The sequence below is a fragment of the Glycine soja genome, chromosome 5, assembly GCF_004193775.1.
Source record: "Glycine soja cultivar W05 chromosome 5, ASM419377v2, whole genome shotgun sequence".
Taxonomy (NCBI): Eukaryota; Viridiplantae; Streptophyta; class Magnoliopsida; order Fabales; family Fabaceae; genus Glycine; species Glycine soja.
In genome coordinates this window covers 6,811,808-6,836,870 of record NC_041006.1, presented here as the reverse complement: position 1 = coordinate 6,836,870, position 25,063 = coordinate 6,811,808, and the positions used below count along the sequence as shown (strand labels likewise).

General features: G+C 31.6%; 2 protein-coding genes across 2 annotated transcripts; one reads left to right on the top strand and one right to left on the bottom strand.

Annotated features, from left to right (window-relative positions):
* The first annotated feature begins 9,910 nt into the window (after nucleotides 1–9,910).
* LOC114411080 (protein MAIN-LIKE 2-like) lies at nucleotides 9,911–11,226 on the top strand. The gene is made up of 5 exons (XM_028374845.1): nucleotides 9,911–10,075; nucleotides 10,180–10,260; nucleotides 10,354–10,557; nucleotides 10,667–10,798; nucleotides 10,897–11,226. The coding sequence occupies exons 1-5, from the start codon at nucleotides 9,911–9,913 to the stop codon at nucleotides 11,224–11,226; spliced, it is 912 nt and encodes a 303-aa protein (XP_028230646.1).
* Nucleotides 11,227–16,129: 4,903 nt separating this feature from the next.
* On the bottom strand, nucleotides 16,130–19,346 carry LOC114412239 (probable serine/threonine-protein kinase PBL19). The gene is made up of 4 exons (XM_028376054.1): nucleotides 18,683–19,346; nucleotides 17,643–17,903; nucleotides 17,283–17,405; nucleotides 16,130–16,829 (listed from the first exon to the last, which is right to left on the bottom strand). Exons 1-4 carry the CDS (start codon nucleotides 19,004–19,006, stop codon nucleotides 16,404–16,406), a joined length of 1,134 nt encoding a protein of 377 aa, XP_028231855.1. The 5' UTR covers nucleotides 19,007–19,346; the 3' UTR covers nucleotides 16,130–16,403.
* Nucleotides 19,347–25,063: the final 5,717 nt, after the last annotated feature.

Below are 25,063 nucleotides of genomic sequence, written 5' to 3'. Positions count from 1 at the left end.
GTCTCTCATATAAGATTGTTTTTAAGGAAGTATAAAAGGAAAATTGTGTTTTTTTTCCTTAATTTTAAGTCAAACTTAATCTTGATTCTTGTACTTTTAAATTGATGAATTTAGTTTTCTAATTTTAAAACTATGTTAATTCAAATAGTCTCCTTAAATTCAAACATAACATTTAGTGACAATTTTTGTGAGTCACAAAGTCAAAGGAAGGACTAAATTCACTATTGAAAGCATAGAACCAAAACTAAGTTTGACCGAAAGTTTAAGAGGATTTGGTTTGTAAAATATTTTTATAAGTTTAACCGAAAGTGTGAGGGGAGTTGGTTTGAGATATTATTATTTTTTTTTATTTTCTATTTTTATTTTGCTGAAAACAATTTTCATTGTCAATTTTTTTATATTTAGAAAATAAGTTTAGTTTAGGCTTTTTTGTGTTTTTAAAAAAATGAAAATACTGAAACAAATAAATTCTTATTATTTATTATTAATATTAACATAAATAAGTAATATATAATATCAATACATTGAATATCAATATTATGTATTGCATTTTTATTCATAATACCTATAGAATTGTTTGCTTTTCATTCTCAAGATAAAAATCATATCAACAATAGTGATCTTAGTAACATTTTTTATATTTAATGAATTTTTTTATAGTGGTGATAGCTGTCAAATAGTCACAACGTTGCTTTCACGATAAATATGCTTAATATGAAATTATCAATCCTTCTCAATCCCGTGCATAATCCACTCTTATGTGGAAGATGTAAAATTTTAAAGGTTTTTTTTACTAACAATTATAAAAAATCAATTGAATCTTAAAATCTATGATTCTGACAAATAATAAATAAATAATGCGTACTTTTTTCCATAGTAAGATTTCTCTCTGATGCACTTTGATTTCTTGGAAGAGGAGAAAAACAAAATTTCACTCCCTTGACTATTCTTTCTATCTCTCTATGTTTGTGATGGTAAGAGATTAGAGAGAATATTTTACTGTCAATAAGAGAACTTTGTTTTACATTAGTGGGTATTAATCACTTTTATAACCATTACTCTCATTAAGTAATAGTTACCTTTAAAAACTTCTCTTATTTAACCCAATTACAATTTAGTCACTAATTATTAATTATTTATTTATTAGTCCCTACATGAGTCACATGTCTCTCACATGAAACATTAATTCTAACATTCTCCCACTTGACTCATGTGACATTACTAAACATTATGGACTAAAAAAATAAATAGATTAAACTAACATAATATGTATTAAAATGACTAAAATGTTCTATACATTTGGTACATCATAATTTCATAATTAAGAATAGAAACCAATTCGAGTCATGGCGGTTGCACATCACTTAATCAACATAGTCCCTTCCATGTACTATAAATTAGTTTTCTCCTTAATATGATCATTAGTTAGGAGTACATAATCGATCCAACATAATGTCTTTATTCAAGACAAAACTTGTTAACATTACTTTAATACAAATATGCATGCAAACACAAAGAACAAGTAATAAGAAACATATCATAAATGAGCTAAGAGTGTCAATAAAATGAATAAGTTAAATTACACTTAATGATCATCAATAACAATAATGTTCATACTTTCAACATGTTCTATAAATGTCGTGGGCGGTAATCCCTTTGTCAAAGGGTCAACTATCATAAAGTTTGTGCTAATATGTTCTATTGAGACTTTGTTCATGAACTTCTTCCTTCACAACAAAGTACTTTAATTACATATGCTTAGTACCCTTGGAGTACTTGTCGTTCTTAGAGAAAAATACTGTTGCAAAGTTATCGCAATACATTTTCTAAGTCCTAAAATAAAGTTTTACAACTAATTTAGCTTGAATTATAATCTCAAAACATGCTACAAATTCTGCTTTCATGGTAGATGCAACAAAAACTGATGCATATAGAATTGCTTCCATTTGTTTTTGTTCCACATCATCTCTAGGATATTGTACAAGACTAAATTTGTCTCTTTTCTAAATTGGAACATGTGATGTTGAACACCTTTTCATCTTGAATCTCTCTAGTACTTTATTAATATATGCTTTCTGAGATAAGCCTAACAATCCTTGTGATCTATTACGGAATATTTCTATTCCTATCACATAGCTTACTTCACCCATATCTTTCACTTCAAAGTTGCTAGAAAGAAACTACTTAGTTTCATGAAGAAGACCAAGATCCTTAATTGTAAGCAAGATATCATCAACATACAGAATTAGAAAAATAACCTTAATCTCACCTACCTTCATATATATACATTGATCAACAATATTTTCCTTAAATCTAAACGAAACAATGATATCATTAAACCTCAAATACCATTGGCGGGAAGCTTGCTTAAGACTGTATATTGATTTCTTTAATTTGCACACTATGTATTCCTTTCCTTCAACTGAAAATCCCATTGGTTGGTCCATATAAACATTCTCCTCTAAATCTCCATTAAGAAAGGCAGTTTCACATTCATCTGATGTAGCTCCAAGTCATAATGAGCTATTAATGCCATGATAATACTGAAAGAATCTTTTCATGAGATTGGTGAAAATGTCTCTCAATGTTATCTTTTTGAGTAAATCCTTTAATAAGAAGTCTAGTATTGTAACATTCAAGGTTGCCATGAGAGTCATGTTTAGTCTTAAAGACCCACTTACAACCAACTCTCTTACAGCCCTTTGGCAATTCTACAAGGTCCTAAACACCATTATGTTTCATGAATTTTATTTCTTTTTTCATGGCATTTAACCACTTCTCAAAATTATCACAGCTTACAACTTGTGAAAACGAAACTGGATCATTACCATTAATGCTTAAGTCTATTTTTGTTTCATGTAGGTATACCACATAGTCATTTGAAATAGCTAGTCTCTTTTCTCTTTGAGACCTCCTTAATGCTACTTCTTGTGGCTCTTCCACAATAGGTTCATTATGTGTCATGAGTTCATTATTGTGTTACTCTTCTTTATTATTATTTTAAACAACAACAAAAGGAGCAATCACCTTACTGCTAGAGATACAAGTTAAAGGGAATTGTACTGTAACTTCTTTAATTTCCACATCTCGTGGGATTGTACTCCCACCGATTTCACCATTTTCAAGGAACTTTGCATTTCCAATTTCGACAATTCTCATACTATGATTAACACAATAAAACATATAGGACAATAAAACATATACCCTTTTGACTTTTCTGGATAACCAATGAAATATCCACTGATTGTTCTTACATCCAATTTTCTTTCTTGTGAATTATAAATCTTTATTTCTGCCTGGCAACCCTAAACATGCAGGTGCTTTATACTAGGTGTCTTATTCGTCCACAGTTCAAAATGTGTCTTTAGAACTATCTTACTAGGAACCCTATTCAACAAAAACACATGGCAGTTTTCAAGGCATACATCCACAAAGATACGGGTAAAGTTGAATTGCTTAACATACTCTTAACCATATCCATTAAAGTTCTATTGTGCCTTTCTGATACACCATTTTGTTTTGTTGTACCAGGCATTGTGTATTGTGCACAAATGCCACGTTTCTGAAGAAGTTTAGCAAATGGACCTGGGTGTTGTCTAGTTTTATCGTATCTTTCATAATACTCACCATCTCTATCAAATCTAATAACTTTCACCATTTTGTCTAATTGTCTTTCTACTTCATTCAAGTAAATTTCTAAGACATCTATTGCCTGAGATTTCTCATGCAGTAAATAGACATAACCGTAATGTGAATAGTCATTAATAAAGGTAATAAAGTATCTTTCCTTTCTGAAAGAATTAACATCAAAAGGTCCACAAATATCAATATGCACAATTTCAAGAAGCTGAATGCTTCTTGTAGCTCCTTTCATTATATGTTTTGTTTGTTTTCCCTTAATACAACTCACACAAATATTCAGATCCGTAAAATCTAGATCAAGAAGAATTTTATTCTCTATTAATCTTTCCATCCTTTCTCTAGAAATGAGACCTAAACGTTTATGCCACAAGATAACAGATCGTTCATTCATTAACCTGCATTTAGTTCTAGCATTATGATGCAGAGTTAAAACAGTTTCAACATACAAACCATCTAATTTCAATATATATATATATATATATATATATATATTAAACCATCACAAAGAGCACCAATACCAATGAGATGATTATGCTTAACTAAATTGAAACATCCTTTACCAAAATTAAAATGATGCTAAATTCCAAGATACACTAGGTACATAAAGAGTTTCTAGTAAATCTAAATGATGCTAGTATTGAGTTTTAAACGATAACTCTTGACTGCTTCTAGGGGTGGAAATTGAATTGAATACGTAAGGCTTGAGCTTGACTCATTACCTGTCATAGGCTTTTTTTAAAGGCTCGGCTCGGCTTACATAAAAGCCTGGCTTGGCCCACGAGCCTATTTAAAAGCTTGTTTAAAGACGTCTTTGATTAATTAATTATTTTAAAACCTAGTGAAATACTAACTAAAAAAAGAAACTTATAAAATTTCGTATAAGTAATTTACAAATCCAAAAATAATTGATAAACAAAATCATATTGAATTCAAGTCGTTAAAGCACAAAGTATATCAAAAGAAAATAAAAAGAGCATAATATTAAAAAATGTATGGATTAGGTCCTCAGCCCCAAAGTTTACAAATTTATTTTAAGTCCAAGCCCATAAACGAAATAAAATAAAATCTGGATAAAATAAGATAAGATTTGATGAAATAAAATCTGGATGAAATAAAATCTAGATGGAATAAAATCTGGATAAAATAAAATCTAGATGGAATAAAATTTGGATAAGATAAGATTTGATAAAATAAAGTTATTATTATTATTATTATTATTATTATTATTATTATTATTATTATTATTATTGTTAGTTAAACAGGCCGGCTTGTCAAGCTTAACAAGCTTTTTTTATAGTTTGGGCTTGGCCTTTTTATCTAAAAAGGTTTTTTAAAAAGCTTGAGCTTAGCCTTTATAGTAAACAAGTCGAGCCGAGTCGAGCCTTACATAGGCCGAGCCAAAGGCCCTTGACAAGCTGCTCGACTCATTTCCACCCCTAACTGCTTCCACTGGAGCTTTCACTTTATTTCCTATAAAAATGAACTTCTCATTTGGGCTTATGGTTTGGATTGTAAGGAATCTCTGCATAGTATTAGAAACACGAGTTGTACATCAAAAATCAATTCACCATGTATTATCGGGAACTTCAGTTAAGTTTAATTCAAAACATACATGAACATTAAGCTCACTTTTCTTCTCGAACCAAGACTTATATTTTAGGCAATCCTTATGAAAGTGTCCAAATTCCCCATAAAAATTGGCAATTATTGTTGTTTGATACCTTCTTCTGGATTTGCAAAGAATCATCATTGATCTTTAATGACCCTTTGCCTTTATCATGCTTTTTCATAAATTTCTTTTCAACTTCTTGATTCCCTTGGTGGCTTACATAATGGACTGAGTGACTTCCTTGATTCTTAAGCTCTGTTTCTTCTTGAACTAACATATTGTACAATTCATGCACATTCCATTTACCTTTCATGGTATTATAGCTCATTTGGAACGGGTCATACTCAGACGATAATGAGTTCAAAATAAACTGAACAAGGAAGTTCTCATTCACAGTCATTCCAAGGTCTTAAGTCTTGCTGCAATGTTTGTCATCTCAATGACATGTTTATGCATAGTACATGAACCATCAAACTTCATGTTGGTCAATGTACTCATTAATGTCCCAGTAAGAGACTTATTAGCTGTTTGAGAGCATTCTCCCACTAACCCCATAAATTTTTTAGCACTTTCGATCTCTGGGAGAGTTTTCTTAATACTGTTTGCAACAGTCATTCTTGTGAACATTAGACTGAGTTTGTTAGATCTTTCTCAAGCTTTATAATAGACTTTCTCTTCATAATAAAATTCACATAAGTGTTTTGAGACATAAAACATATGTCATACATATGATTCGTTCAGTTAACAATCAATATATATCGGTGCTCTCCTTTGGGTGATACACCAACACACAACATACAAACATAACAATGTTAATAAAACTCTTAACATTATTTGACAATTAAATATGCACCAATTAATAGTACTTATTACCTTTGGGTATATAAATAAAACTAATGATACACACAAATCATCTACAATTATATTCATTAATTATAAGAACAACTAATCAACCTTTGAGCGATCCATAAATGCCTTATAACAATGAACTTCAATGTACCCATAAACCAATAATCATATAATTTAGTACTCATTATTCTATGAGTAATCGAAATAATCATTAATTTAGAATTAAATAATCTTATAGATTTAACCACTTTGGTGACTAACAAATCTATCATACACTTAATTCTAACCAAATATATGGTATGCACATACTTATTGCTATTAACAATTTATAACCATTTTATTAATTTTATTACATACCATAAAATAATATTCACATTTTATTTGCCTTTTGCATTCAAGCACGTTCAAGCAAATGTGTAGCATATAAATATTTATTGCTACCAACAATTTTAAAGTATTCACGTTAATTTAATTCCAGGACATAAACTTTAAATCCTTTAATGACATTCAACAATAATATTCAGGAAAAAAAATGAGCATGTGGGATTGAGAATATCAAAAAGTTGACTGAGAATAGCAATTCCAAAAGGATTCCTTTACCCCTAGATGAAATAGAGACATACATGTCGGTGGTAGAAGGAGGACTTTCACTTTTCATTTCGAGGATTCCTAATATTGACGTACAAGTCGGCTTTCGCTTTCTTTCTTTCAATTACCATAAAAAAACATACATGCTGATAGACTCCCGCTTTTCAAAGAATTGGAAATAAAAACTTATAGCAAATAAAGCATGATGGGTTCCACACGTGCAGCGGAAATTAGAGAGACATGCCAATTAAATTGTAAGATTCATACGTGCATCCAAAATAAAATCCCTTTTCTCCATTGAGACTTCTCTTCGGTGCACTTTGATGTCTCGGAAGAGAAGAGAAACAAGATTTCACTCCCTTAACTATTCTTTATGACTCTAAGTTTGTGATGACAAGAGAGATTAAGGAAGAAGACCTTATTTCATATTAGTGGGTATTAACCCCTTTTATAACCATTTAAAAAAATTTCCTTTTCAATCCAATTACAATTTAATTCTTAATTATTATTTATTAGTCCCTATATAAGTCACGTGCCTCTCAACCTTAATTCTGACAGAAGAAGAAAGGCCTGGTTCACCTTCCTAATATCAACCATCATGGCACAAATCCTAGCCATCACCACTTGCGTTGGAAGAAGGGTATATCATCAAACATCTTACTATTCCTACTCTTCCAAACATGTCAGATAGTCACCAAACGGAATGTTCCATTCTTTGGCACCCATATTCTCCCTAGTAGATGAAGATAGGTTAGTGGAGAACCAAACCTAGAGATTTCAATTGAAGAAGTCCATGGTTAACACTTGAACCCACAGAGCCCTAGGTTGGTCAATCAACCCCTACACTTATGCATTCTCTCCACCCTAATGCATGGGTTGGCACTTAAGGGTCACTCCCTCCATTGGGGTTGTACATTTTTTATATGGGTGTTGCTAGGTGCACTCACCCAACACTTTAAGCAAAAAGACTTAAATATCCATGTCTTATTTTTTTAAAAAAATGCTTCACTCTCTCTCCTTCCCGCTGCTTCTTCTTCCTCACCGGTTCCTCTTCTTCCTCACCCGCGTTTGGCATTCTGCTCTTCTTCCTCACCCGCGTTTTGCATTTTGCTTCTTCTTCCTCACCCGCGTTGCCATTTCTTCTTCTTCTTCACCAGCGCTTGAGTTTCCTCTTCTTCTTCACCCACCACCGTTGTCGTGAAGAGGTTTTCGTGAGGTGCATTGAGGAGGTTGCCGTGAAGAGCTTTGCCACATCCCACCGTCGAGGTAAGCGCCATTTCCCTTTTTGGTACTTCTGCCCCGCTGTAGATAGGTTGATCTGCTAGGGTATTTAGGTTGATCTGCATGCTCTGATGAACCGCAAATGATGACCCGCATTTGATTTTGGTGTACACAGATCAACTTGATTTGCGTGCTTCATGCGGAGCAAGCTTAAATTTAAAGATTTTAAGGCAATAAACACCACTTGCCATCTTTGTTTGTATGTTATCAAAGTTGCTCTGATGAATATTTTTTGAAAATTGCCATGTTTGTCTTTGACTCTTCTTTCTTGGATCTTGAGGAGCTATTTAGTTAGCTAGATATGAGTTTAGGAAACCTAACAAACAACACATAACTACTTCACTCACTTGTGTTTGAGCCTTTCCACCATCAAAATGTTGAGTGAAAGTTCCAACACTAAACCACATGCTAAATATAGGGTTATTGACAATAATCAAACTGAATTGAACTCACATATTCAAAGGTGTATAGAAACTAAACCAAATATTGAGATTGATATTATGGAGTTTATAGGAAATGGTTTTTCAACACATGTGATATATTACTCCCTAGAAACCAAATAAAGCATACAACTCTAAGTTGATAAGAGAATATCCTATAACCAAAGTCAGTCAATAATGTTTGCTATAATTTGCAACTATTTAAGATATTGACACAATAACCAACTGCCAAAGGTGTATAGAAACTAAATCAAATATTGAATGTTTGCTTCAATGGTCTTAGACAATTAACTTTGATCAACATTGTATTAGACAATTTTGATCAAGGTGGATAGAAACTAAATCAAATATTGAATGTTTGCTTTAATGGTCTTAGACAATTAACTTTGATCAACATTGTATTAGACAATTTTGATCAAGGTGGATAAAAACTAAACCAAATATTGGAACTAGCTATAAAAGAGAGCAACTTTGATCAACATTGTATTAGACAATTAACTTTAAAAAAACATGATATAGCATGAAAGCATCTTAGCATAACAAATGTAATACAAGGGCAATCCAATTAAAATATGTTAAAAATAGATAAAAATCTACACATAAATAAAATTTCTAAATTTCTAAATTTCTAAATTTGCAAATCATGGTTAAGACTATAGGATTAGGCCGTGCATTAGGTAGGGTTGGTGCCATAGGTCTGGGGAGAGGAGGGGATGGTGATGATACTGATGGTGCTCCCCAGCGCCAAAGGCCGACCGCATCAGCACGCAGGCGACGGGTACCAGTCATTCTTGACGATGATGTTTCTGTGGTACCTGCGGACTCGCCTGCGGTACTAGAGGCAGAGGCTGTTGTAGTTGGGGATGAGTGATGTGATCCTGACTAGGAACATATCGCTTGATACAGGCTACGGAGATTTGGATGACGCCACTTCCAGTGAAGGAAGATAAGTCAGGGTAGACGCCACAAGGATTACCTTGATAAGTCTGAAATTTGTTCAACAAGGAATCCAGAGAGAAGCTCTCACCAAATTTTATGAAAATGCCAAAAGTTCCTTTATTGAAAACAAAAACCAATACTTATAGTGTATCTGAACAAAAAGATAAAAATAGACATGAGCCTTCTAAACAGTTTGGGCCAAAATTACAATAAATAAAAATTATAACTAAAAAACATATTTAACTTGGACCTTCAAATTAGTTTGGGCCTTCAGCAACAATTAATAGTCTTGGTAGTGCCTCTGCCTCTGGGCCTTCATCTTTCTCCACTTGGGCCTTCAATCATCATCAATGGCAGCTATACAAATGACCAGCCTTGTCTCTATGACGTGTTGGGCCTGTTTAAGTCTGCCTCTGGTCATGGGTCCTTCAAGTGCTTCATGGTCCTTGCCCTTAGTTGTGTCCTCATCACTGTGTTGGGCCTGTTTAAGTCTGCCTCTGGTCATGGGCCCTTCAAGTGCTTCATGGTCCTTGCCCTTAGTTGTGTCCTCATCAATGAGCCCATGGTAGATGCTGCCGCACAAGACACCGGTGCAGAGACTGACGCACAGGATACCGGTGCAGAGACTGACGGGGACGAGTCTGTGGGATTTCCTGGTGGACCCAAGGACCCATCAGTGCTTACAGAGTATGCTGACCATGTTGCGGGCAGTATATGGTCTGGACAGGTATTTATAAGATTAAAGTTAGTTAACTTTTATTTTTTTTTAGTTTTTGGTTACTGATTGAAGTTATTTGAACAAATTGTGTGTTCCTTTGTACTTCAATTCAGAAACGTTCTGAGTTGAAGTTATGCTCCCATGGGAGGAAGGTGCATAAATTGGGCAGGCCTGTTCCTGTAATTGAGGACATGGTTATTGGGACAAGATTAAATCCTTTGATCGCGTGTTCGATAGACACCGGTGATCGAGGACTTATATCCTCCTTTGTGGAGAGGTGACACCAGGAGACTTCTAGTTTCCATCTTCCTGTGGGGAAGGTGTCGATCACGCTGGACGACATCGTGTCTCTTCTCCATTTGCCTATCATTGGCGCATTCCATGACTTCCAGCCTCTGCGCACCGACGAGGTGGTGGTGTTGTTGGTTGAGTTACTGATGGTCTTAGCAGAGGTGGTCTTGGCCGAGAGAGGCCAATATGGTGTACCATATGTACGCCTGCAGTTGCTGCAAAACATATACCAGCGCAGATGTCAGACGCAGCACTGGACAGTTGTCGCTCGCGCTTATCTTCTATATCTTTTGGGTCTCACACTTACAGGCGTTCCATGACCTCACTCTTGTTGGGAGGTATGCATGGGGAGCTGCTGGCCTCGTCCATATGTACGATCAACTTAATGATGCCAGCCTCAGCACCAGCCAACAGCTTGTTGGTTACATCACCTTGTTACAGGTAATTAACATGTATTTCATAATTTATTTACAACAATGTTTTAATGAGTGTATATTTAATTAACGTGTATGATTTTCGTGTAAACCCTGTAGTGTTAGATATACGAGCACTTTTCGTCAGTTGCAGAGTGCAATGCTGATCCGGACTATGATGAGGTGTCACCATGTGCGTGTCGATGCATTGCGACGAAGAAGACTGTGAAGAAGGTATCTACAGCGACGTACAGGCAGCGCCTGGATCGTCTGAGGATCCCAAATGTTTGCTGGATGTCATATGCGAAGCACCGACCTGTGCAGGACTTTCATCCAATTTCGTGCTTCTCGGGACAGCTCCCTTGGGGGCCTGTTGTTGTCAGATACAGACCAGAGAGGGTTATGCGTCAGTTCGGTTACGTCCAGTGCATTCCTACACAACCTGTCCATTCATAGGTGTCATATGATGACGTGGATGATACTTGGACGCACTACTCAGACCATCTGGCGGCAGCAGGTGATCTATGTGTTGTGTCAGGTTAGTGTGTGCCTGACTACATGGACTGGTTCTTCGTCATATCATATCCATTCATGACTGTGCCACAGACGGTTCCTCCTCGAGATGCATATGCGACGCAGCCCAGTCATATCCCTCATGAGGTAGCACTGGCATCGACACATGCGGATCCTGATGCGAACGAGCCTGGACATGCAGTGGTAAGTGTTACTATTTGGTTAGATGTATGTCATTTACTTCAATTATTTTAATACTAATTTGTACAATTCGTTTGTTTTCTATTTAACAAGAGGCTTGTCATGTGATCGTGGAGGCGTTGGAGCAGCATCTAAATGCGCCAGGCACATCCACACATGAAGAGGTCATCCAAAAATGTCTCAGGATTGCCAAGGGTGTCACAGAAGACGTGAGGTCTCGACGTAGGCGCCGCACGGATCAACAATAGTTTATTCACCCTTTAGATATCATTAGTTTTTGACGATGTATTTGACTTAACATTTTGTATATTTTAAGTTATTTTGATTAATAATATTAGTTTATAATATTAGGGTTATTTTGTCAATTATGTTTAAATTACTTGATCCAAAATTTATACCAAATTCATTCGAAATTCATCGACATATTATGAATGGAAGTAAGTAAATTAAAAATGTTAAACTAATATTACAAATGTCATTTAAAATTAAGTTTTAATAAAGTTAAACTTTTTTAAAAAAACTCAGTCTCCTACGAATCAAGTTGATCCGTATAATACTTGCAGATCAAGTTGATCCGTGGAAAACTCACGGATCAAGTTGATCCGTGTAATGCTTGCGGATCAAGTTGATCCGTGTTTGATCCACCTATGTCTCACGGATCAAGTTGATCCGCAGGAGTCTTTCCACGGATCAACTTGATCCGCACAATGAAACATTGAAGGGATATTTTTGGCATTTTTAAGTGATGTTGGGTACACCAGTAATAACGCTAAGTGCACCTAGCAACACCCTTTTTATATTCCTCCTACGAGTAATTTCCATTATGGTATAATTCGATAGGGAGTCAAGAGCTATATAAAGTATTAAACTATAATAAAATAGGATGGATATTGTGCCTTAATGGTAAGGAGAGGCTAATTTTGGGAGAAGAAAGGGTTAAATATCATAATACTAATTAAAGTATTTTTTTTACAATATTACTAATTAAAGTCAAGTCAAGAGGTTTACTGATTTAGTATAATTTATTAATTTATGGTAATCACAAAGACAAAACGCTTTATTTCATTACCTGATCTTCCCGTACACGTGAGATCTTAAATATTCATTTTTTGCATCTTGTGGTAACTGTGATGCACTATTAATTTCATGTGGGCAATCGTCAAAACTCAAAACTAGTGACGAGGGTCAGATCTACGGGATATTTAGATTAAAGTTGATTAATACTGTATTAATTTGATTGGGAGTTCGGGTTAGATCAATTTTTCCAAAAAAAGAAATCATAGTTCAAACCGAATCAACTTGGTTATATTAGAGTTAGATTGAGTTGGGTAATTGAGTCTATAGATAAATTAAAAAAAATAGAACAAATAAGAAACAAAAAATAATAATAAAAGAAAAGAAAATTGATAAATAATTTTAAAAGTCAAAATTATAACTTATACAACATTTTTTTTAAATAGTATAACTTTGGGTTGGTCCGATGAAGTCAATTTTTTATATATTTGGATCCAACATCCGAATTGCTATCATCGAATTTACAATGTTAAAATTTAAACCAAGGTGATAGTAAAACCAATTCAAAAGTTTCCCTTCAATTTAATTTGAAATTATGACATTGTATCCACGCACACGAGTGCCTACCCCAGCTAAGAAAATGGGAAAAGTGTAGGAGAGGCAAGGTCCACCACCTTACAGTTCAAGTGCGCATTAATGTTTCTTATCTGTGACTGTGATCTTCCCATCGGTCTATTTCAATTCAAGTCTCACATTCACATTACACTATAGTAGTGTGGATGACAAGAATGCTTCCTTTTGAATGACGTTGGCATCAGGGTATTGTAACATATATATTATTTGGATATGAAATAAGAATTTAGAAAAATAAAATGTGAATAAATTTTTTTATTTAATCAAAAAATAAAAAATAACTTATTTTTTTTCTCTTTTTTGAAAAAAAAACCTTCATTTCCTTTCCTCTTCACACCAAAGAGAGAGAGAGAGAGGATAGTTTGTAAGGGGTCTTCAAAATCAAACCAACCGTTTGTAAACCACCAAACTGATGCAAAAATCCAAAAATTGCAAAAATAAAAAATCTAAAAAATGACATGTTTTTTTAAGTTAGATTTGATTTTCAGATCTTATTATAAAAAATCTAATCAAACTGAATAGATCACATATTATAATTATATTGATTTTTATCATGATAATTAATGAAATATTAAATAATCTATTAGTTTTTCTTTGCTTTATAATGTATATTTTACTTTCATATTGATAATTGTTATGCATTCATAATTTGTATATTTAAATTACATAGCAATTATCTACTTTCCTCTCTTTTAATGCTTCTTTTGAGTTAAAAAGTTAGAAATTTAGTTTCTTCTAAGTTTTTATCCCATAGATGCTAAAGTTAGTTAATTTACCGTGTTTTGGATATTTTTTTTTTTGTAGAAAGTGGCATAGTAGGAGGCATGTAAGATGGTTGAAGAACTAGAGCAGTACGCTAAGCGCAAATGCCCTACTCAGCACGAGGAGTTATACTCAGCGTGAGAAGTCAACTTGAAAACCAAATGTCACGTGCAAGCGCGCATCTGGTGGCTTAGCGCGTGGTCACTTAAGCCAATTAAACTTTGCATGTGCGCTTAGTGCGCGCATGCAGGCTTAGTGCATAATCAATATCAAAAAATATGTTTGTGCATCATTTTGAAGATAAAAAGAGGGGATCACTGGGCTATTTTGTTTTTATCACCTAAAAACAAAGCTAAGGCACGAAGGGAAGAAGATCTCACTCATTTGGAGCATCATTCCTCCCATTTTCTTCCACTTTCTTCCATTTCTCTTGCCTCCTTTTGTATTTGTAAGCCTCTCATGACAATAAAAGGTTAAACCACCCATTATTGGGAGCTTAACAACCAAATACTCTTAATGTAATGATTCTCACTATTTATTTAATATTATTTTGATATTATTGTTTCTTTTCTGAGTTTATTGTCATGTTTGTGCCTTGATCATCCATGCACATGTAATGTTATAAGGTTTATTCATTGAAATATGTTTACATCCTAAGAACTTGAAAAAATCATCTAAGTAATCCATATCTAGAGATAAAATAATATTATTTAGCCTGAATTATGCATCTTTATTCTTAAAGCAAATTATTTGACGTAGCTCTTATGAGATTATGAGTGAAATTAAGTAATTTAAACAATTTCACATGACGAATCATGATTAGAGTAGGTTAGTGGATGAAGGTAATATTCAACATAATGTTAAATGACAAAAAAAAATTAATGTTGCGTCAAGAGTAACTAACTTCGATAGGCTGAGCCCCCAACATGTTTCATAATTCTACATCTACTGACAACCCACCTCTCCTAGTGTTTGTGTTCTCTTTCTTGCACATGCCTTGCTTCGTATTTTAAATTACTTTGAATTTATATTTATGCATTGCTGCTTAACAAATATCAATTTTAGTTTATTATTCGCTTAAAATTAGAAATATACAAACTCTGATTATAGTCAAAGTCTCTCTAGACTCGACACTTGAACTTATCTTTTTAATATTACTTTTACAAATTGATATACTTGTCAAGAAGTTAACACATATGTTAAAAAAGAATGTATTAATATTGTTAAATATCAAGTAATGCACAAATTATTATTATGTTACAAAAAGAGTTGATAATAACTTTTTATATTAATGCTAAATAAAAGTAAAAATAATATTTTTTTAAACTAAAATATGTTAAACAAAATTTAATAAAAATAGAATTTATTTTTAAAATAATATTGCATATATAATAATTATGTAAGTTTAGTTGATATATTTAAATTACGATAAAAGATTAAAAAATAAAAATTGCAAGATTAAATTAAATCAAATTATAAAAGATTAATTTGGTTTAGTTTAAATTTAATTTTATATTTAAATCAAATCAAAACGAACCACATGTTTGATTCCAATAACTTTTTGTCTAAAAATCAAATTAATCCTTAATAGGAAACACCAGTTTGTAAACTTGCCCAATAATATGTTTCAAAAACGAATTTGTTAACTAATTCCCCAACAATTTTTCTACGAACTAGACAACCATATAGATAATCCAATATTTTAATCATTCAAGTCAAAGTCGGTATGCCCCTTCAACACAATTTAATTTACTATTATATGTAGTACTTTTTTTTTCTTTAAGAAGCGAATAATTTATTCCATTAACGTCCACGGCTCCCCAATAATAATATTGTAATTGATTAGGACATAACTTCATTGATTAAGGCTCTAATTTTTTTCTAATGAAAAAGTTAAAAGGGTATAGTTAGACAATGAAAATCCTCACGCAGCATGCCAACCCCAGTTACACCTATTGTTATAAGGTGCTGTCATATCCAAATGGAATAGACTTTTCAACTGTATACCGTGTGTTGTATTGTATAGTAGTAGTTTTCTTAGTTTTTGCGAGAAATTTGAAAGGGACATAAAGATGAGAGAAATTTTCTTCATCTTCCTTTAAAATATTGTAATTTGATCTTACAAAACATTTTCTATTTATTATTAATTATAAATATATCACCTATTCAAATATTTTCTTTTCTAATTTAACTTGGGTAACAAAAAAAAAAAAATCAATTTCAGTTAGTCCTGCTCTTCCTTATGGGAATGGCCAATAGTTGAATAATTTAACTTAGAAGTAAAGAATAATTTTCTACAATGACATCTAAACTGTATTAAAAGCCAACAGTTGACAAAATAAATGACTTGGTTTTGTTTGAACTAGGCCAAACAAACAAGTAAAATCCTCAAAACTGACTTCCAAGATTGACCAGAAAACTACCTCAATGGAATACATAGATGATCTCATCAACTTATGCCTTAAACTGCTAAATTTCCCAAAAGTCCTTCAAAAATAAGAACTCAATATTTACTTTTTTCGGACCAATTTAGACCGAGATGAGGAGGAGGAGGAGGATTCAGCAATGTCTAGAGAAGTGTCTGAATATTGCAATGCTTGATTCAAGGATTCCACTATCTGACTCATGGAGGGTCTATCTTCTGGATTCTTCTTCAAGCAGCTATCAGCCAACTTGGCTATTTTGCGAGCTGCAGGAAGAGAATACTGGTTTCTGAGACGAGGGTCCATTATGATGACGAATCGGCTGGTGTCAGCAGGGTATTGTTTGACCCAATCTAGAAGCTTTTGTTCTGCTGTGGGACGGTTTCTTTCCAATGACCTCCTTCCTGTGAGGATCTCATATAGTACTACACCAAAACTCCACATGTCACTCTGAACTTTCAGGTGGCCCGTTTCAATGTACTCTGGTGCAGCATAACCCTGTGTTCCAACTACCTGGTAACAATTGGAATACAAAAATAGAAGAATAAATAATTGGTGTAAATAAACTCATGATTTCATAACTTCTATAATTGTTGTAATGAACAGATTGGACAATGTCTTAAAAGAACGGTGTGTGACCACAATTTTGACTACAATATAAAGGTTTATGGGGGTGTCTCAGGCCACAATTGTGGTCGCATGGGCTGTATTTGTCCACAATTTCTCGCAAAATCAAAAAACGCGACGAAACTCTGACCACGGCCACAATTTAAAACCTTGGATGGGATCATAGCAATGTTGCTAAATTCACAACTAAAGGGATTGGCCATGGTTAAATCATGAAAGTGGCTTTAGGAGTGGTGCATTATAGTAATGTATGCATGTGAAGTCCCTATGATTAGGTGCTTAAAAATATGAAAGAGACATTAAGTAGCAATTGAGAATATGTATGTGGCATGAACTTACCGCAGTAGATACATGAGTCTGATCACCCTGAGGTCCTTCTCTAGCTAGACCGAAATCTGAGAGCTTTGGGTGGAAATCCGCATCTAATAGAACGTTTGAAGATTTGAAATCTCGGTAGATCACCTTCCCAACATAAAAATGAAAAGGATTACCAACCAAAATTGGTATTCAAATTTCAAATACACAATTGAAGTTAACATAGGAAAATGCTAAATAAAAAATGACATGCACTAAAGCTAATTAATGATATATATATATATATATATATATATATATATATATATATATATGTATGTATGTATATGTATATACGGCAACAATTTCGTTTCAACTTCTGGAAAGTATGAACCTATGAGGTACCTGAATTTCCAGTCCCTCATGTAGATAAGCTAATCCTTGTGCAGCACCAAGCATGATCTCCAATCTTGTTTTCCAAGGCAGGGTTGGCAATTTTTTGTTGAAAAGGTGATCCTCCAAGCTCCTGTTGGGCATGAACTCATACACTAACAGCCGTTGGATTCCTCTTTCTCCATCCACAGAGCAGTATCCCAAAAGTTTAACCAAATTTGGGTGATTAACAATGCCGAGAAATTGAACCTCAGCAAGCCATTCTTTATGACCCTTTACAACAAAAGAGAACAACCATAAGATTGCAGGTATATTTTGACAATTCAGTGACAAACAAAAATAACAATGCCAAGAATTTGATGTGCTTCTGGATCATTTAAATCATACGCAGAAATGTAATAGTGAATAACTTCCGACATTTCTCATGCCCATTGAACAGAACTGTAAATTAGCCACTTAAGTAACTATCAATTATGGATCCCAAAGCATGAAATGTTTCCTTCACGAGATCAAAGTACTGGAAGACAAACAAACAATGAATACTATTTACCCGCGATCAATAAAATAAGCTTCACAATGGTCCAAAAGCAACAGTAACGATCATAGGAGCAGGAAATTTTCATCAAACAACTCCCAATGATTAATTTACGTTTATTTAACCGCAAAAAAGAAGAGAAATTGAAGAGGGAAAAAAAAGAAGCAAAACAAGTATATCATATATTACCTCCGTCCCTACTAATAAGACACAGTTGATTAATTTACGTTTATTAAGAAAGTTAATTAATTTAGTTTTTAAAATTAAATTTGTCAATAATTATACTCCAATCTTTAACTTTCCAAGAGTAATATTTTTTCAAATTTATCCTTAACTTTATTGACAACCTACTCATCTTCTTCAATCATCATAAGACGGAAAAAAAGACAATTTATGAAGTTTCAGTAAAAAAAAAAAAATTAATAGAAGAGAAATAAAATGAAGTCTTATAACAGGGACAAAAAAATTTGTTGGGTATGTCTGTCTTATTATAAATAGGGACGGACGGAGTATATACCTGGAAGCCACGAGTGTTGAGCCTTTTGATAGCAACTGGAATTGGATCACCTTGGCCATCAAGTTGCGCAATGGATCCTTTATACACACTCCCGAAACCCCCTTCTCCAAGCTTGAGCATCCTATTGAAACCGTTGGTGGCATCTCTCAGCTCCTGCAAAGTGAAAACTCTGAAGCTGTGCTCTTTCTCTCTGTACAAGTCCTTCACGCTCTTCGGTGAAGACACTGAGCCGGTGGAGTTTGCGGCGCGGTTCACGGCGGGGGTTTTCTTCTTGTGCAGTTCCGGGGCGGATTTGCTCTTCTCCTTAAAGAAGAAACACTTCATTTTGCAACCATGAAATCAAGTTGCAACAACAACAAGGTGGAGAGAAACTCAGAGGGAAAAGCAATTAATTGGATAGAGAACAAGAGAGAGATGATTAAGTTGATGACCCAGATGAGAAAAATGGGACCTTGAATATATTTGTAGGGGGTAGTGAATTGTGAGGAACAGAGAAAGATGAAGAGAGAGAAGAGTTTTACGTTTCCATGAAGTGAAAGAAATATAAATTGAATGGGAACCCTTAAGAAGAAGAAGAAGGTGGTGTGAAAGTGAAAGATAATCAATCACAATTTCACAGTTTCACATAGCCGCGTGTGGGAAGAGAGAGAGAGTTGGAGAACAAAGACCAAAAGAAAACCAAGATGACCTTTCAAAGGTGTGAGCTGGATGGAGTATGTTGCTTTCACTGTTCACGAATATGTAGTAATATTTTTTCTGTTTCGTATAAAAAATATTTAATTATTTTTATTTATATTTTTTATAATATTAATTATATAACTAAAATAATTAATTATAATAAAATTAATTTTATAAAATTATTATTGTCTTTTATTAATTTATTGTTTTTTTCTTGATCTATATAAAAATAATTTAAGATTATAATTATAATAAGCATGAATAAGTATTTACTTATCCAAATCTTAATATCTCCAATAATTAGATTTTTTTTTCTCTTTTAAATTATAGGGATCTTTCACCGAGACAATTTTGTTCAAGTTAAAATGAAATGACTGTGACAATAAAATAAAATAAATATAATTATGACTTGAATTTGAGATTACTTATTATATTAAAATAATTTTATACAGTTTGATTCACCGTTGGATAGGGTTTTATCTTTTCTTGATATATGTATATATTTTTAAAAATAATTAAAATATACTGAAAGTATAAATTTGTTTTATATTAGTATAATCTAATAATAAATTATTAAATTATTTATTTTTATATTAATTACTTAAAAAGGTATATCTAAAAAAAATTATATTTTCTGTAAAAAAAATATTTTTTGAATAATTAACTCAACAAAACCTCTATACAGATAATGTATTCAAAGTAAACATTTTTCCAACCTTAATTACGAATAAGGGAATATGTTTCATACATAAAATTTGAATTACAAATCCAGATTTTATTCATTGTTCCACATATATTATTTGAAGCATAGAGTTTCCCTTATACTTCATTTCAATAAATAATTATTTTTTTTATTATTTAATGAAATTAAAGTAAATAATTTTCTTTAAAACGATTAAAAATTTCTTTTTAAATTAAAAATTTTCTTTATTGTCCTCCTTTCTTAAATTTTTTTCTTTAAATTAAGAATGAGTTAGGTTCTATTTGTATTGTGCAACGTTGAACAGGTGTGATTTTCAACGGCAGCGGTTGAATGGTGCACAACTTTCTATATACATGATGAATGAGAGCGATAATTTTTGGTTGCTTGGACATGGGAGAATCAATTTTGCATTTATATAAACGAAATCTGTGTGCATATTTGATACCGATATATAAATAAAAATAATTAAATTTATATTAATTAAGAAAATTAGTTTATATTATTTAATTTTAATAATATTAATTAAAAAAATAAGGTTATTTTTAAAATATTATTCATTAAAATTTGATATCATAAATAAAAAGAAATTATTGAAAATAAAATTAAAATTAAATGAAAAATATTTTAAAAATAATAACATTAAATAAGATAAAATTAATTAGATTTACTTATATTATTTAAGTTCCAAATATAAGATTATAAGACTATTTTTGAAAAATTATATTAGGAATCATAGTATTAAATAGGATAAATTTAATTAAATTTATTTATATTATTTAAGTTTTTTTAGGGTTATATATAATTCCAGAGAAAACATCACTTAAATTTAGATAAAATAACAAAATGGTGATAGACTCACACACAGGTTCTATTCAGGAAGTAGGGCATTGAAATTTTCATAGTATTATGGATGCCACGAGTGACTTTATTAGTAGAATTCAACTTCAACTATTTTATTATTTAAAAAACATTTGTGGATAGCAGCTGCACTGTTGGAGAATCAGTAAACAACATTTTCTGCCGCATAATAGTAGAGCATTATTAATGTTAACATTTTCAATTAATTGATTTATAAGAGTGAGTATATACTGCAAATTGCAATCTAAAACATAAATCCCATTGTTTTACTCTTTTTTTTAATAATTTTGATAATTGTTAGGGCAAATAAATTTGATATTAATTCTCTTTTAGCTATAAAGGGTGATACTATGCGAATTGATTTGGAATCATGTTATGAGGAAAGCTAACCAGGTAAGGGATGGCTTGGCAAAGCATGTGTTGGATCATTGGGATAGTTATCATGTGCTTGAGTTTGCCCCTAGCTGGGTGCTGTAAGAGTTTATTCAACTCACACTTTGTGTCCTAAGAGGCTTTTAGTCCTCCTTTAATATATTTCAAAAAATAATATTGCATACGATATTTAAAAATTACATATAATGAATTTTACATTATTAATGAACTAGTAAATAATACTACTTCCATTAAGTGTTATATTTAAAAAAAATTCAAAATAAGTATGATATTTGACTTTTTTTAAGTAACGTTAATTTTTTTTCACAAATATTTCTAATAAATGTTATTTTAGTTTTTAAATTTAATATTAATACCATTTTCTTTCGTCTATTTATTTAATAAGGTTAGTTTTATAAAATATCAATCTCTTTTATCATTTATTAGTTTTTCTTGTATAAAACAACCTAAAATAGACGGAAAAAATATTAATTTTGTAAAATTAAAATTAATATTAATGTTAGTTTTACCTTTTTATTGGTCTTCTTTCCATCTTGCTATACATGGACTTTTTTGTTTTACGAAGTTCCATCAAACTGAATTTTGGATGATCAGTTTGTACAAAATTAAGTTTTCAATATTTTTAAATAATTTTATAAAATAGTAATAAACAAAATATACATACTTTACTATTATTAATATTTACCAGTTTTTAATAATTAAGAAAATATTCCATTGTAGAATGATTCACGTTCAAAATAATAACAAAATTTGCTGGATTTTTTTTTTCACTTTTCAAGAATGCCGTGCACCTAAAAATAGCAAAGCCTTAGTATTCAGTCAGACAGCCATTGTTACGCTTTTTATTATTATTAAGGAATCATAGAGTATTTGATAGGCTTTTTGACGTCCTTATATATAACTGAACTTTTCGAGATATTTTTCTTTCATACGCGCATATAAATAAATAAATAAATAAAATACTAAATACGCAATATTTTTATATTAATAATACAAACATTAATTACATAAAAAAAATCATTTTTAACTCCTTAATTTATACATTTAGTACACAAGATACAACAATTGTGTTGATGTTAAAAATTTATTTCGAGATTTCTAAGAGTTGAAACAAATTATCAATTTTTCCATTAAAGACATTTTTACTTTCAATGAGGTGTTGCTAGCAAAGTGGAAGTGAGCTTTCTTTCACCAAAAATATTTACTTTGGTGTAGAGAGGGTGGAGGTGGTTAGAGAGGTGTGAAGGGTCAATATATGTTTATTTAGAGAAGGGATTTGAAAAGCCTTTTTTGGGGGGAGGGAACTCGAGTTGTTGGTTTAATGAGAGGGAGATATGGGGAGTGGGAGTGGGAAACCCTATTAGCTTTTGGCATGACACTTGGGCGGGTGGAGAAACATTGGCACAAAAATATGAAAGGATATTCCTAATTAAACTCCAATTAAAAAAGATGATGTTTTGGTAACATGGGGCAGTGGGTGTATAGGTCATAGGTTTGGTCATTAAATTGGAGAAGGTGTTGGTTTGCTTGGGAGGAAAATCTGGTCCAAGAATTTATGCAAGATATAAATAGGATGCAAATATTTTTTGGTGAACTGGAAAGATGGATATGATCAGATGGATATGATCAGATGACTCCTCAGGCTCATGCAAGATATAAAGAGTATATTAAATATATAACTTAATATTCTATAACATATAATAGTATTAATTTAACAAAAAAATCCCGTGCTAAACTTTAAACCAATACTTAAATTCTGGTAACAAGATGAATGCTCGCAATTTCCAGTTCAATGACAAAGTAACGAGAGAAAAAAAAAAACAGATTCAATAAATTGGCTAATTTTATGTCTACCAAAATAGAAATAGACATAAATTAAATTTAAACATGACCTTATTATATTAACAAAACAGCACAAATCTATTCCATTTTATTGTACATTGAACCCCTCCGCTGTAGTTCCATTAGTTATGATAAATTCAATGTTACTTTTGGAGGTTAACAGTAAAAACCTAAAAGTAATAAAATTGTTAGACATTAATGGTTGGACACTTGAGTCTTTTAATTATGATTTGGGTTCAATTTTTGGCTTGACATGAAATCCCAACTAAAATACTACTTTACTCTAGAATGAACCAACATGGTGGGAGAAGATTAATTGGGTTTCAAATAAGAAATCCAAGATACCTCTTATTAAAAAAAATAAAAACTCGAAGGAAAAAAAGTCCCATCTAATTATTTATTTTGGTAGCCTTTTCTCATTATTAATGAAACTTTGCGTACTAGGCGTTAATTATTCGTGGAGAAAACAATTATGTTTCTCCAAAAATTTGGTTGAAATATTGTAAAATAATTTTTATATTATAAGTTTGAGTTTTTAATAGACTTTTTTATTATAGTTTTTTTTTCTCTTTGTAACATGTTACTTTGATGTTATTTAGCATTTTTTAATATTTTAAAAATTTACAGATTATTAAAAAAAATATTTTACTTTTGCACTGATATTTCTTTTTTTATAATTAAATATTCTTTTGTGCTAAAGTTTTAAATTCTCAAGTTTAAATTTTAATTATTTTTAAACTTTTGATCTTAAATCTTAACTATTTATACTTTAAATTTACTCTTTTCTATGTAAATTTAACTACTTAATTTTTTCACTCAAAATAAAAATTACTCATTTAATACAAAGAACACTTGTTGATACTGAAACAAATAGTTACCTGAATAGTTTGTTCAATCACTAAGTAGCTATGTAATTAATGTAGGTTACCTACAGAAATAGAATGATTTATACAAATACTATGTGTGTTTGTTTGGCGTCAGGTATATATGTTAATACTTAATTGGACGTCAAAATTTGGAAAAAAAGATGTACCGACAGTGGCAAATCTAACATCCGATAGTGGGAGAAAATTATTTTAAAAAACAAATCTAAGATATAAAAATGAGAAAATGATTCGGTATGAAAAAATAAGAAGTGTAGAATATAAAATTTTAAAATAAATATTTATGATTTTATTAGAATAAGAGACTGTAGTTTGCTTACTCTCAAATGATAATAAGTTAGGGAGTTCAAACACATAAAATTAAGGATATAAAATATAAAATTTTAAGAAAAATACACATGAATTATTAAAATAACAGGATACATTTGTCTATCTTCAATCAGTCTGTGTCCGTACTGATGTTTGCCTTCACGTTTCATATACCCTTTAACATTACAAAAGGAATAAACATATGTTGAAGCAACAAATGGTAGCTTCTCTTGGACATGGATCCAATTCTTTTTGTTCTTACATTAGAAACATCAGGTTAAAGTAATCTTTTCACTTTTTCCTCTTCTTTTTTTTTTCCTTTTTATTCATCCAAATCTTTTTATTCAAAAACATATCTAATTCATTTTATTCAAAAGCAGCATGTGAAAAAGAAATGTAGTCAAGCACATTAAGAATAAGGGCGTTATTCCTGAGAAGTTTTCATACCAAAAAAGATTTATGATGAAGAATATGATGACATATTCCACATGGGTTGTAGGATCTGCTTGGTATTTAGTATGAAAACCCAGGGACTAAAGAAAAGGGACTTCAACGGAAAGAACCATTTAGGACCTGCACAATTTTCTATCAATACTATATTTTAGTAATTAAATTAATAATTAATAAAAGTATAATTATAAATATATATTATATTTTTAATTAAACTATTATACATATATAATAGGTGGGAGTATGGAGCAGATTGGATCCTAT

Excerpts from the sequence above, each read along its gene's own strand:
- LOC114411080 (XM_028374845.1), top strand. The coding sequence starts at position 9,911 with ATGGTAGATGCTGCCGCACAAGACACCGGTGCAGAGACTGACGCACAG. Across the intron at positions 10,076-10,179 it reads GCAGTATATGGTCTGGACAG|AAACGTTCTGAGTTGAAGTT; the intron begins GTATTTATAAGA and ends ACTTCAATTCAG. Across the intron at positions 10,261-10,353 it reads TTCCTGTAATTGAGGACATG|GAGACTTCTAGTTTCCATCT; the intron begins GTTATTGGGACA and ends AGGTGACACCAG.
- LOC114412239 (XM_028376054.1), bottom strand. The coding sequence starts at position 19,006 with ATGAAGTGTTTCTTCTTTAAGGAGAAGAGCAAATCCGCCCCGGAACTG. Across the intron at positions 17,406-17,642 it reads ATGAGGGACTGGAAATTCAG|GTGATCTACCGAGATTTCAA; the intron begins GTACCTCATAGG and ends TATGTTGGGAAG. Across the intron at positions 16,830-17,282 it reads AGACTCATGTATCTACTGCG|GTAGTTGGAACACAGGGTTA; the intron begins GTAAGTTCATGC and ends AATTGTTACCAG.